The 14098-nt window shown below is 38.3% G+C and overlaps 1 protein-coding gene across 2 annotated transcripts in view; it reads left to right on the forward strand.

The window, feature by feature from the left end:
* EPB41L4B (erythrocyte membrane protein band 4.1 like 4B) overlaps positions 1-14098 on the forward strand; it is a 566800-nt gene that overhangs the window by 391457 nt on the left and 161245 nt on the right. For both annotated transcript variants that reach the window (XM_089689066.1, XM_089689067.1), the window contains one exon: positions 8650-8765. In XM_089689066.1, coding sequence (XP_089545192.1) covers positions 8650-8765 — 116 coding nt within the window. The remainder of the gene's footprint in view (positions 1-8649; positions 8766-14098) is intronic.

Consider the following 14098-nt stretch of genomic DNA (forward strand, 5'->3'; position numbering starts at 1 on the left):
TGTCAGTAAAAACCCATGCATACAAGGAAACCAAAACAAAAATGTTCAGAAATGAAGTTGTGTGTATAAAAATGGAATGATACAGGGAAAAAGTATTGAACACGCAAACTGAAATGTATTTAATAATTTGTACAAAATCCTTTGTTGGTTATGCCTTCAAGATGCCTCCTATATGGAGAAACTAGTCACATGCATTGCTCAGGTGTGATTTTGGCCCATTCTTTCATACAGTCTTCAAATCTTGAAGGTTTCATGGGCCTCTTCTATGAACTCTGATCTTTAGTTCATTCCATAGATTTTCTATTGAATTCAAGTCAGGTTATTGGCTGGGTCATTCTAGCAGCTTTATTTTCTGTCTTTGAAACCAATTGGGAGTTTCCTTGGCTTTGTGTTTGGGATCCTTTTCTTGTTGAACTGTCCACCCTCGTTTCATCTTCATGATCCTGGTAGATGGCAGCAGATTTTGATCAAGAATGTCTTGATTTTTCCCCTCATCCTTCCTTCAATGAAATGAGGTTTGCCAGTACTGTATGCTGAAAAAGAGCCGCACACCATGATGTTCCCACCTCCAAACTTCACTGTTGGGATGGTGTTTTTGCGGTGATGTGCAGTGCCATTTGACCTCCAAACATGGTGTGTATTATGGCATCCAAAGAGTTCAATTTTGGTCTCATCTGACCAGACTACATTCTTCAAGTATTTCACAGGCTTGTCTCAATGTTGTGCAGCAAAGTTTAAACAAGCTTCAACATGCTTTTTCTTCAGCAATGGAGTCTTACTTGGTGAGGGTGCATACAGGCAATGGTGGTTGAGTGCATTACTTATTGTTTTCTTTGAAACAATTGTACCTGCTAATTCAAGGTCTTTCTGAAGCTCTCCACAAGTGATCCTTGGCTCTTGGATAACTCTTTTGATAATTCTTTTCACTCCTCTGTCAGAAATCTTCTGAGAAGAACCTGGTAATGGCTAGTTTATGGCGATATTATGTTCTTTTCACTTCCAGATTATAGCCCCAACAGTGCTCACTGGAACATTCAGAATTTTAGAAATCCTTCTGTAAACAATGCCATCAGTATGTTTTGAACAATAAGGTTGTGAAGGTCTTGAGAGAGCTCTTTGCTTTTATCCATCATGAGATGCTTTTTGTGTGACACCTTGGTAATGAGACATCTTTTTATAGGCCATCAGTTGAGACTGAACAAGTTTATATTAATTTGCACTAACAAAGGGCAGGATTGCTTTCTAATTACTGATAGATTTCAGCTGGTGTATTGGCTTGCCATGCCTTTATGCACCTCCCTTTCTTCATGTGTTCAATACTTTTTCCTGTGTCATTCCATTTTATTACACAAACGTAATATCTGAACTTATCTGTTTTGGTTTTTTTGTATGTATGGATTGCATGGGTTGTTTCCAACATGTGAGGAAAATTTCATGTCAATAGAACCTTTATATATATATATATATATATATATATAAAAAAATGGTGACATGTGCAATACTTATTTTACCTGCTGTATGTTCACTTTTCAGATTTTTTAACTGTATTACAGCTAAACAAACTGACTGGAAATGGAACATGGTCAGGGAGACCCCTTGGGAAAGTGGTATGTGACATTAAAGAAGCTCCTAACCCAAAGACTAAAATCTCATATTAGTGTTAACATATTTATATAATTCCAAACGTTTTCAATCTTTTGAAATCTACATTCTTAAAATAATACCTGTTGATTCTGTCTTGAAGTTCCTTGCTCAGGAATGGCAACTGTTGTGCTCCTGATTTGCCACCCTCCCACAATTATCCCACTAGAAGATTAAAAGTGACTGTGTTGACACAGAATGCGAAGGCCTATCCCAATGATAATATTACAAAGCCAGTCCAGAGCATTGATGTGCAGCTTAGGCTAAAGTTAGTATTTGCACATAGGACTGAAAATGCTGGCTTGGTCAGCAGCACTGAGCTGCAGAAAAAGTGGAACTATTTTAGGAAAAATATTTTTCCATTGAAGATTCAATCTAGATAGCGGTTGAAAGGACAACCCGCTGCTAGGTACTCTCAGAAGTCATTTGTTACCTTTTGTTGGTTCAGGAATAAACCCCATTCTTTAATTCCAGTTGTATATTAAAATGGGCATCACATTAAAGTGGTATTAAACTCCTAAGCAAACATTGCATCTTACCAATTCTTACATGTGGTGGCAGCATTAGTTTTCTTTTTTAAGCTTTATTTCCCTTATTTGTACCTGGTGATCTGGCCAGTAAGTCTATTGTTTTTAAAAAGAACAAGCTCTCTTGCAGATGTATCAATTACAAGAATGAAACAAACTATTTACCACTGACAGGGGTGCATACAATGACCGGCTTTTATGTAAAACCTTTATCCCAAAAATAAAAAACTGTTGCTTATAAAGCGAGAGTTGCAGTTTAGCATCAATTTGCTAGTCTGTCTACCCCCCCCCCCCAATTAACAATGCTGCTACCACAATATGCCCCCTGTGCTTCTCAAAGTGGAGGCACTCTAATACAGGAGGTGTGTTTCTGGCCAGATCACCAGGTGAAAACAGAAGGAAAAAGCCTAAAAGACCAATGTAATCGTCACATCTAATGATTGGTAAGCTGCAATATACAGTAATTAATGTTTGCTTTTGAGTTTAATACATCTTTAATGTCATTCCTGAATTATCTGATATTGTGTATATTTGTGGCCACCACTGTAGAACAAACAGCAACCACCAGTGCCACGTTTGCAAGCTACACAGACTCCAAAGTAAAGCATCATATTCCACAGCCTGCTCTGGCTGCAAACACACTGGCTATGCAGTTGGCAATCTCAGGTATTTGTCAGGAATTAATCAGAATGTTGGATCTCTGAAATATACCTAGGAACAGAGCCTTGCTAGGCTTGTAGCATGCTAGAGCTTTTGGTAACTAGATCTTCATAATTTGATGAACTGCTGATCTTCAGCGTATCAGCAACTACATTGGGAATGTCCTAGTCCTACTTACAATAAAGCCTCAAGGACATTCCTCTTAGGTGTGGTTCATTGCTCAGGATGTACACAAAGGGGTACCAGTCACTTTAGTAGAATTTAACCATTAGCCTCCCGGCCTATAGCCGTTTGGCAGCCGCAAAAATGCTTTAGCTTTCCGGGGTGTACGCCATTTGACGTCCTCCCACACATGCGCAGTTCGCGCGTTTGCAGAGCCACACAGCGGCACGATCTGTCACCGGCCGTGTACCTCGGACACGGCTGATGACAGATCTGAGTACCGGCTCCTGTTGCCGGTACCATGTGACCTGCTGTGACCAATCACAGCAGGTCACATGACAGTTGTATACAATGGCAAATCACAGCTAAGCACAAAAAAAAAAAAAAAACCTGAATGAATCGATGTCATTCAGATAAATGCTTGCTTATAGCAAAGTAATTCTTTGCTATAAGCAAATTGTGTAAAAAAAAAAAAAAAAGAAAATACTGATCACTTCCCCAAAGTAGTACAATGTTACTATGGTAACATTGTACTACTTTGGTCATAGTAGAATATAAAAAAAATCTTAAAAAAAATAAAAAAAATGTAATAAAAAATTAAAAATAATAAAAAAATAAAAAAAAATAAAAAAATTATATATATATATTTTTTTCATACTGTCACCAGTCAATGTCCCTGCTCACCGCCATGCCAGTTATAGGATGATGCTGTACTGCACTGGTGACAGTATGTAAAAAAAAAAATTGTGAAAATAATTTTTTTAATTTTTTCATTTTCCGAAATATTATGACAAAAAAATACAACTTAAAAAAACTCGCCATTCCTCTTATGAAGTATGTCGGACTGTCTACTCTGCAAAAAGGGGTCATTTGGGGGATATCTGTACATTTCTGACACTCTTGGACCTCAAGAAATTAGATTGGCTGTCAGTACTTCAGGATTGATCAATTTTCAGATCTATCCCATAGTTTGTGAACTCTATAACTTTCCTACAAACTAAATAATACATCCTAATTTGGGTTATTTTCACCAAAGACATGTAGCAGAATACATCTCGGCCGAAATTTATGAAGAACAATTATTTATTTGTAAACTTTTATAACAGAAACAAAGAAAAACGTGTTTTTTTTTCAAAATTTTGGGTTTTTTTCTTGTTAATTTAGCAAAAAATAAAACCCCCAGCAGTGATTAAATACCACCAAAAGAAAGCTCTAGTTGTGTGAAGAAAATGATAAAATTTTAGTTTGGGTACAATGTTGTATGACTGCGCAATTGTCATTCAAAGTGTGAGAGCGCTGAAACCTGGAAACTGGCCTGGGCAGGAAGGTGTAAAATTGCCCGGTATTGAATTGGTTAAATTAGAAACCAGTTTATTGCATTTGCAATATGAGAAGAGGGTGCAGTCTGGATCAGGATATCCCCAAAGTACAATGGATTGAAAGCAAAAGAATAGGCCATTGTCTCTGCTAGTTCTTTCTCTATAGTAAAGTCCATTATGGCTACCTTCAATTCACAGGCTGTGCTGACTGGAATCCTTCAGAGCTCTGGTTCCTTTGCAAATGAGGTTCACCTTGTGTCCAAGACTGGCAGACATACAGTAGGAAGGTTCCTGTGTATAATGTCCTACCCAGACAGTCATTCACCACATTTTACATATGTGGGGGCAGTTGCAGCTTGTTTTCCTCAAGCCCTCACACTCATTTCCCCAGCAGAGACCCCTGCTTCTTTTCATATCTGGCCCCAAGGCCTAGTAGAAGCTAAACTTCCAGGATGCCAGCCTCACATGGCAAAAGCAAAGGGGGGAGGGGAAAACAGAACAGGTCTTAGGAACATGATGCTTGTAATTAGGCTAATGTGTTTGCACATAGACATACACGTTAACTGGCACAGAAGCCTAACTACACTTGCACTGTTGTGCGCACATCCTCTGGCACCAGGCAGGCTGTTTTACCTGGGCTTAGCACAGGATCTTTGCTGAATGGTGTTTCTTTCATCGCTCCTGTGTTCCTGATCCTGAAACGTTTACTGACCTTGTTATAGACCTGGCTTGCACCTGACCTGCTCTTAGATTATCCATGTCCAGGGGCGGACTGACCATTTGGAAACTCGGGCACTACCCGGAGTCAGTAGGGGGCCCCATGAGATGCCCCTGGCACCTTTTTCATATTTTTTTTTTAGTTTGGGCAAGGACACAAGGGCCCCATGATCCCCTATTGCCCGGGGGCCCCATTAGTTGTCAGTCCACCCCTGTCCATGTCTGCCTATGTTTGCTGCCCATCTCTATTACTGACCTCGGCCTGGACTTCTGACAAAGATTCTGTCCATCGACTTTGTATCTTGCTGCCTGTATGTTGGCAACCTCTGCTGTTTCCGAACTCTTGTCCTGCCTGTGATTCAGTGTCTATGAGTCACTGGACAGGGCTTGTGACTTGATTTCACTTATAACTGAACTTGGCATATCCACTGTGTACCACCGGTTGTACCCTTGCTCATCTGATAGCAGAGCTCTCAAGTTCCAGTCTTCAGCGTCTGCACCCTGGAACTTGTGCCCTTCCATCAACCCAGCAGACATTTTCTCAACTTCCAGGGGTACTCAGATGAGAACTGTGCAAGAGGCCACCCTTGTCAACTAAGGGTCTGCATACAGATACGTGACAAAAGGAAGTGTCTCAGATATTTAATAGTTCTCCCAGCATTCATTAGCAGGTTTTATAGGTTCACTGGTTGGTTAGGTTGTTAAACCGCCATAAACTGAATGATAACTGTCTAGCATACCCTACTGGAGCAAGTTTAACCACTTCCCACCTGGCCAATGTATATAAATGGCCAAGAAGGTGCTCTCTAACTCTGGGAGGATATACCCAAATGTCGTTCTGCTCCTGATCAATACACAACTGTTTTAGTGGTACTCACAGGTCTTGCAGAGGAGGAAGTTTAAAAACCACAGTGTTTTTATAGTCAACGTTTCGATGAAGCTCAGTCCATCTTTCTCAAGACTCTACAACATAGAAGTGAACAGACTAATAAACGCAAAGTCCCACCCACCAACAACACCCCCTAGTGATGACCTCACACAGTGCAAGGGTTAAAAGACACATACAGGGAAAAGGTCAAAGAAAGATCCCAAAAAGGAGTAAAACACAATAGTTCATCTAAAAAACTAAATATGAAAAATCCTAGATGAAAACAAGCTATCAAAATAGTTCCTACATAAAAATAAGAAAAATTGTAGAAAAAGAGGAACAAACAAAGCAGGTAATGAATACTCACAAGATAGCTGCCATAGCACATAGCAAACACCAACCAGGCATGAGCCTTCCATAATAAGTACCACGAATAAATAATAAAACAACAAGTGATATGCTAGGACAACAAAGCAATAAATGAAAAATGACCAAATAAGCACAAAAATACTACCCAAGACCAAACACCTCACACGTGCCAAAAGTAAACAATTATAGAAGTATGAATAGCACCCGATATAAGACCATAGCTTGACAGAAAACATTGACAGTGCACAAAGGCAGGATTACATATAAATGTACATACTATAAATCAATACTCCACAACCAGTTAGAAGAAACCAGAGGGCTCGGCTATATAAATTGTTGCAGAGGAGAAATGATGGTGAGAACCCCAATACTAACACCACTAGGTGGAAAACATATCAACCCAAACAAAAGGAGTAAATGTGGAAATCTAGTGATGTTTCCATGAAACAAAAAGTGTCTGGACACCCAAAGTAGTGCTACATAAGAAAAAAAATGTAAACAAGCCCGACTATCTTTGTCTATATAACTTCCAGTATTGATCCTTAATTATGACCCTCATTAAGTAGCAGACCATCAAATTGGCCTCATTTCATGTCTGAAGCAGTATGATTACAATGGGGGGGGGGGGGAGAGGGAGGAGAGAGAAAGATAGAATATATACATACATACACTTATTGAACTCTCTCATTGGGGAGGGGGGTGCAACATTTTTGTGTTGCCTAGAGCAGCACAAAATCTAAATAAACTACTGTGTACAGCAATGATAACCACTGTGCCCCCTCAAATGTTTTCATGGCTCAGATCTGATGACACAACCTTGCTTGAATTCCAGCATAGGACAAGGCAAGTATGCAGAAGAATAGGGGTTGACTATACATGTGTGATTCAGAGATTCAAATGTATCCGAATCTCTGAATCAATGATAATGAATTTCAACTAATACAAAATAAATTGGCATGAAAACAACAAATTAATTAATTTCATTTTGTTAATGTATGAATCATTTGAAATAAGGTAACAACATAACAAATGATCGGTTTTAATCCATTCATTTTTATTTTAATGAGCATATTGTGAATATTATAGGAATCTTTTTGTATTAGGGTTGAACTGGAGAGACCATTTGTTTTATTTGTATGTACGAGGCCCAACAAACAAAATCAGTTGGGAATGGGAAAATGGATTCAACTTGATAACATAACGAATGAATAAATAATAATTCGGATTCATTTGTTTTATTTGGAGGAGAGCAGCAAAGTAGTCTTTGACTCTTGGCTAATCAGCTGAATCGTTTTGCATTAGCAATTTTAATTAGTATAAAAAATGCACTACATATGATATGGAAACATTGCAATAAGTACAGTAAGACAAAAAGTGAGATAATATGATGCCAACATATTGAGTTTGGGTTGGATGGAGCTGGATCCATCAAAATCTCTGAATCACATCCTAAATTAATTTTGTTCCATTCAATACTTTCCGATACACGTAACTTCACTCGGCATTGTCCAACATTTGTATCATGTGCTTTTTTCTGGATTTTTGGTTGATTTTCTGTCGCTATAATTTAAACCACAGCTATGATAATAATTATAGACCCTTCATTTCTTTGTAAGTTGGCAAACTTACAAAATCTGCAGGGGATCAAATAATTTTTTCCCCACTGTATATATTATGGCTGGCTATTTGTAAAAATCATGTAAACATTTACAACTGAGATCTAATTTATTCAAAATATTTATTTATAGCATTTGGGTTTTTGGTCACAAATGTGTAATTAGTTGATGGGTGTCATTAATATAAACACAGTGTAGGATTTGAATATCACTGAGGTTATATATTTAGAACTGAGTGCCACACTAATACAACAAACAATATTCCTTCTATGTTTCTGCACACCCCTTGGTAGGTTGCTCTGGGAAGGGGGCAGGGGGAAGTTGGCTAAACTGTAGGAGGCTTTCAGAGGTGAAAGTTTCCCAACAGTAGCTAGGGGCTATAGCTTATGCTGTTAAGGTTAGGTGTTGGGGTGCTTTGGTGTACTTTGTTTCTTTGTCAAACACTGGACTCTACAAATACGATAAACTGCAACTCAAATTACATCTCTGAGTCTAGTGTGGCTTCTGACCTCACATCCAAAATGGAGATGCTCAAAAGCAGTCTTTGATGTCTATGTAAATAACACGCCTAACATGTCTAAAATATGTAAAATGCACAATATAATCTGAAAGAAAGATTGTATTCAAATGGTCTGGTGACAGGGTCTCTTTAAGTATGCTATGTTTTGGCATATTGTGATAAACAATACATGTTGTGCTTTTAAGAATACATTTTGTAATGTAAATGTTATGTTCTGATAACATTTGATTGTTTTGTTCTTTTTTTTTAGAAGTGTCTTCTGGAATTCCCATGCTTTATGAAGATTCTTCAGGGCTGAAAAAAACAGATGCTGAATCAAGTAAGATGGCTTCTCCATGGAAACCTTTACACATCAACGTGAGCAAGGTACTTCTATATCCTTGGCTTTTACTACTACTACTAAATTAGTGCTTTATATACTATCCAAGTCAACATGTAACCTCTTGGGGTTTTTTAAAGCTTTCTATTTTATTTACATATGGTACATGCAACTCAGCTTGTATTTGAGCCCATCTCCCAAAAAGTCAGCAGCAGCAGAGTTGCAGTATATACAGTTATTGAAACATCTCCTGCCCAACCATCTTCAATGAATGTCAGGGCCAAAAAGGAATAAAACGTATGTCTAGGAAAAATGAAAATTATATTCAGTAAATCTAAATCCTTAAAAATGCTGCTGTTTATTTTTGGATTAAAACCTGACCGTCTCCCTCCTGAGTCTGTACAATATTCCTTCCTTTTTCTGTGAAATATATACACTTTCATGTGGATTTTTGGGCTGAAAAATGTTGCATACCCCAAGTGTTTAAATACAGTCTGCACATTATTCTTTCCGTCTGAAATATACAGTATACAGGTGTAGGTATCTGCTGTCCTCTACTGTCTGTATTTATAAATACTGTAGCTATGCTGTTTATCATAGAATAAATTATGTATAGCTCTTCTTGTCTCTGGGTTGTTGGATTGGAGACCCCAGGAGGAAGTAAAGAGAGGGACGGAACTGAGCCAAGTGACCTTACACATACAGGAGTTGGTGCTGCTGTTGTATTTCACCCAGACAAGAAGCAGAGACTATTGGACAGGTATTCCTGTGTTTTAATAGTTTAACCGAAGATGCCCATAGCTTCTTGATTGTGTATCTGAGTCCTTGTGTCAGACATTATCTCTGTCCATTATCTGTGAACCTGTTTATTGCAATAGAGTTTATATGCAGTCCTGTTGTTTTTGTTAACCCTGTCCCTTCTGGTCTGGAATTATATAGCTAGTTTTAGCTCAGTACTCAAAAAACCAGCATAGGCTAGAGCTAGGTTAGGCCTTTAATTGCCACTTTTGTAGTTGGAGGACCAGTTGTATGGCAGATTAGAATCTACTAGGGATTAAGACAAAGAGTAGATCGTCTGACTCTGAGTTCTTGTGCCACAACATGGTTTGTGCATGTGAGAAGATATGTTCCAGGCTGGTTGGAAAATGAGTGGAAGATCTCTCCATCACCCTTGTCCTTGTCTTCAGGTTTTCAACACCAAAGTGGATGCCACATCACGTTCACCCTCAGGGGCCCCTGCAACTGGACTTTGCAACATTCATCTGGGGCTATCTTTATTATAAGGATTATATACAGTATACTTGGGTATATGTGCACAATTCCTCCAGGACTCTTGTTGGGCCCTTTGCTGATATTATCTGTTTGTACATTGAATGCATGTACTAAGAGTAATATTTTATTATATAAAGCTTGTATTATTTCCAAGCTGGTGTTATGGTTAAAGTTATATGCTGGTTGCAGTAGTTTTTCTGCTTCCAACTACTCTGATTTGATTACTGGGTTTTTTTCCCAGGAAGGGAATCTCCTCACTTCACTGTAGCTCTGTTTTGGATGGAGGCACTGCCACATTTGTCACATATTTTTGGACAAAATGTCACCAATGCAATACAGCATCAACATATGACAAGTGTGGTGGTGATCAGGAATACTTACAGTTTGTAAAAAAAATAATTTGGTATTCAATTAATTTTTTTAAACTTTTTTTTAACATCTTAATTTATTTTTTTTTACAATTTTTTTACGTACTGTTATCACAGTAGTTCAGTGTCATTATAGTGACACTGTACTACAATGGGAGGTGATCAGGGATTTTTTTCTCACACTTTGAATGACAATTGCGCGGTCATACAACATTGTACCCAAACCAAAATTTTATCATTTTCTTCACACAACTAGAGATTTCTTTTGGTGGTATTTAATCACTGATGGGGTTTTTATTTTTTGCTAAATTAACAAAAAAAGACCAAATATTTTGGAAAAAAAACACGTTTTCTTTGTTTCTGTTATAAAAGTTTGCAAATAAATAATTGTTCTTCATAAATTTAGGCCAAAATGTATTCTATTACATGTCTTTGGTGAAAATAACCCAAATTAGTATTTATTATTTAGAATGTAGGAAAGTTATAGAGTTCACAAACTATGGTATATATCTGAATATTGATCAATCCTGAAGTACTGACAGCCAATCTAATTTCTTGAGGTTCAAGAATGTCAGGACAGTACAGATATCCCCCAAATGACCCCTTTTTGCAAAATAGACAGTCCAACAAATTTCATAACAGGCATGGCGAGTTTTTTGAAGTTGTAATTTTTTTGTCATAATTTTTTGGAAATGAAGAAATAAAAAAAATGATTTTCACAATTTTTTTTTACATACTGTCACCAGTGCAGTACAGCGTCATCATATAACTGGCATGGCGGTGATCAGGGACAATGACTGGTGACAGTACGAAAAAAAAAAATTGATAATTTTTTTAAAAATTTTTGTTTATTTTTTTATTTTTTATTACATTTTTTTCTCTTTTTTTAAGATTTGTTTTTCATATTTCACTATGACCAAAGTATTACAATGTTACCATAGTAACATTGTACTACTTTGGGGAAGTGTTCTATTTTTTTTTTTTTACACAATTTGCTTATAGCAAAGAATTACTTTGCTATAAGCAAGCATTTATCTGAATGAAAACGATTTATTCAGGATTTTTTTTTTTTCTTGACTGTGATTTGGCCACAGCTAATCACATGACACAGCTGAGCTGTGATTGGCCCAGCTTGTGCATGTGATCGCTGTGACCATTCACAGCTAGCCACACTTGTATACAATGGATGGCATGATAGGAAGCTATCCATTGTATACAACTGTCACATGACCTGCTGTGATTGGTACAGGGCCGGTACTCAGATCTGTCATCGGCTGTGTCCAAGGTACACGGCCGGTGACTGATCGCACCGCTACGCGGCTCTGCGGGCATGCGAACTGTGCATGCCCGAAAGGACGCCATATGGCGTCCACCCGGAGCGGGGCGGGTTTTTGCCGGCCGCCATTCATCCATAGGCTGGGCGGGAACCTGCTATTATTGCTTATACCAGTGGTAATCACTGTTATAAGCAGTAGTTTTAACTGCCATGAATGGCTTTCATTCATGACTTAGTGTTTACTATTGTGGTGCTGTGATTGGTCACAAGTGATCACATGGTACAGGGTGCTGTGCTTGGCCTAGGTACCATGTGATCACTTGTGACCATTGACAACATCACAATAGTAAGTAAAATGTCATAAACGAAAGCCATAGAGATCACGTGATGCCCTGGCCCAGGGGGCGCTCCAGTACGCATGTGTGCCACAACGTACCAGTACACTGTGGTGCCTGCAGCTGCGGCCAGCCCACAGTAATTCTACTGTGGGTGGGCGGCAAGTGGTTAAAAATGTAGCCTACCCCAAGTGTTTACTTATGGTTTATGGAGTCTGTAAAATATTCCTTCCATTTTTCTTTGAAAACGTGGCCTATCAAAGTGTTCAACTACTTCTTTGGAGTCTGAACATTATTTATTCCCATTTTTCTGTGAAATATACTGTCTATACCTTATTCTGCATTTTGAGCTGAAAACTGCATGCTGTGTACTATTGAAATTGTGGCCCGCCCCAAGGGTTTAAATACTGTATATGGAGTCTTTACAGTACAGTATTTATTTCTTTATGCTGTGAGAAAATATGTACTTTGAATATGTGGGTTAAAAAACTGCACGTTGTGTGTTCTTGTGAAAATGTGGCTTACATCAAGTGTTTAAATAGTCTATAGAGTCTGTACAATATTAATTCCTTTTTTCTGTGATATATGGTATAGACACATTGATGTGTCATTCTTCACATGATTGGGCCATTAATATTCCTGGCTATGTTCTCTTTTGGAGAGACAGGGTAAATAGGAAAGGTGGTGGTGTCTGTCTCTATGTGAGAAGTGATCTCAGAGCGAATGTGAAAGAGGACCTAGTTGATGGAGAGTGTGATGAGGCTGAAGCATTATAGGTGGAACTGCACATGGGGGTGTGTACTATGTACTACAAAGGTAATCATTGGAGTTTGTTATAGGCCTTCCAGGTGGAGACTCCGCTCCTTGCACAGATCGAAAGGGCTGCAAGGGCTGGGACAGTGGTAATAATGCGGGATTTTAACTTCCCGGAAATTAACTGGAGTAATGGTACTGCAGGAACAGTTAAAGGGCAAACATTTTTAAAGCTACTACAGGACAACTTTATGGTACAGTTCATAGAGGCCCCAACTAGGAATAATGCTCTGCTGGACCTGGTAATCTCAAACCATGCAGAGCTTATTACGGATGTCCATATAAAAGAACATCTGGGTAGCAGTGACCATAACATGATTTCATTTATTCAGTAAGCACATACGGGAAAACTAAAAATGCTCAATTTTAAGAGAGCTAATTTTCTAAGGCTGAGAGCTGCTCTCCCAAGACTTAGACTGGGAGGGAATATTGGCGTCAATGACGCCAGCAAATTGGATCATGCTTTGCTGTTTTTTTTTGCCTTCCTCTGGATCAACTGTGGCTATAGGATTATAACTTTTTTTTTTTTTAAATGGTTGAACTGGATGGACTTTTGGTTTAGCCTGGGTTCACATACTTGCGGCTCAGTATATTGCATGTGATTCGCACAGGAACCGCACCGCATCACTTTGCTGTTTATGATTGTTGAACCACATACTACATCAGAATCTGTTATTTTGTGGGGGAATGGGGATTCCCTTACAAGCTGTCTGACTTTCTGAGTAATATATATTGTGATTACTAACACAATAGGGGGGTTTCCAGAAATTTCAAGGGCCATATTTATAAAAAAAATGAATCAAGCATTCAACATTTACCACTGGTGAATCATCCTGGTGCATTTGGTTTGAATTGACAGTGAATGATTCACCACCAGTAAATGGTTGGTGAAAGTCATATTTCCTGCTTTATAATTATGCCGCTACATGTTTGTAATAGTATTTGTTGTTCATACTTGTGTAATTTCGCTCACTAAAAGTTATTTTGAGAAACTATATTGTTTGCTGACCATTTTCTGGGGACCTAAATGTGGTTGAGTACTAGAAGTTTACAGCAGAAAAAAAGACTGTTACTTGTGCCTGTGTGTGCTACATATTAGCACATGGGCATGCAGCACAGCCAATTGGCCCCTAATACTGCCCTTGCCACACCTAGCTTGCTACTGTATGGGGGATTGCAAGCAACTTCCTGCTGTCCAGGAGTAATGATTCTCTAACTAAATTTATCAAAACACAATCAGGAAATACGTTTTTTATACTAGTGTGTATGCTACCTCTGTGTTTTTACTCAGCTCATTAAGTAACATGTACATTTTG

Source organism: Staurois parvus, unplaced genomic scaffold (genome assembly GCF_062004578.1).
Source record: "Staurois parvus isolate SC_StPar_1 unplaced genomic scaffold, SC_StPar_1.0 ptg000468l, whole genome shotgun sequence".
Lineage (NCBI taxonomy): Eukaryota > Metazoa > Chordata > Amphibia > Anura > Ranidae > Staurois > Staurois parvus.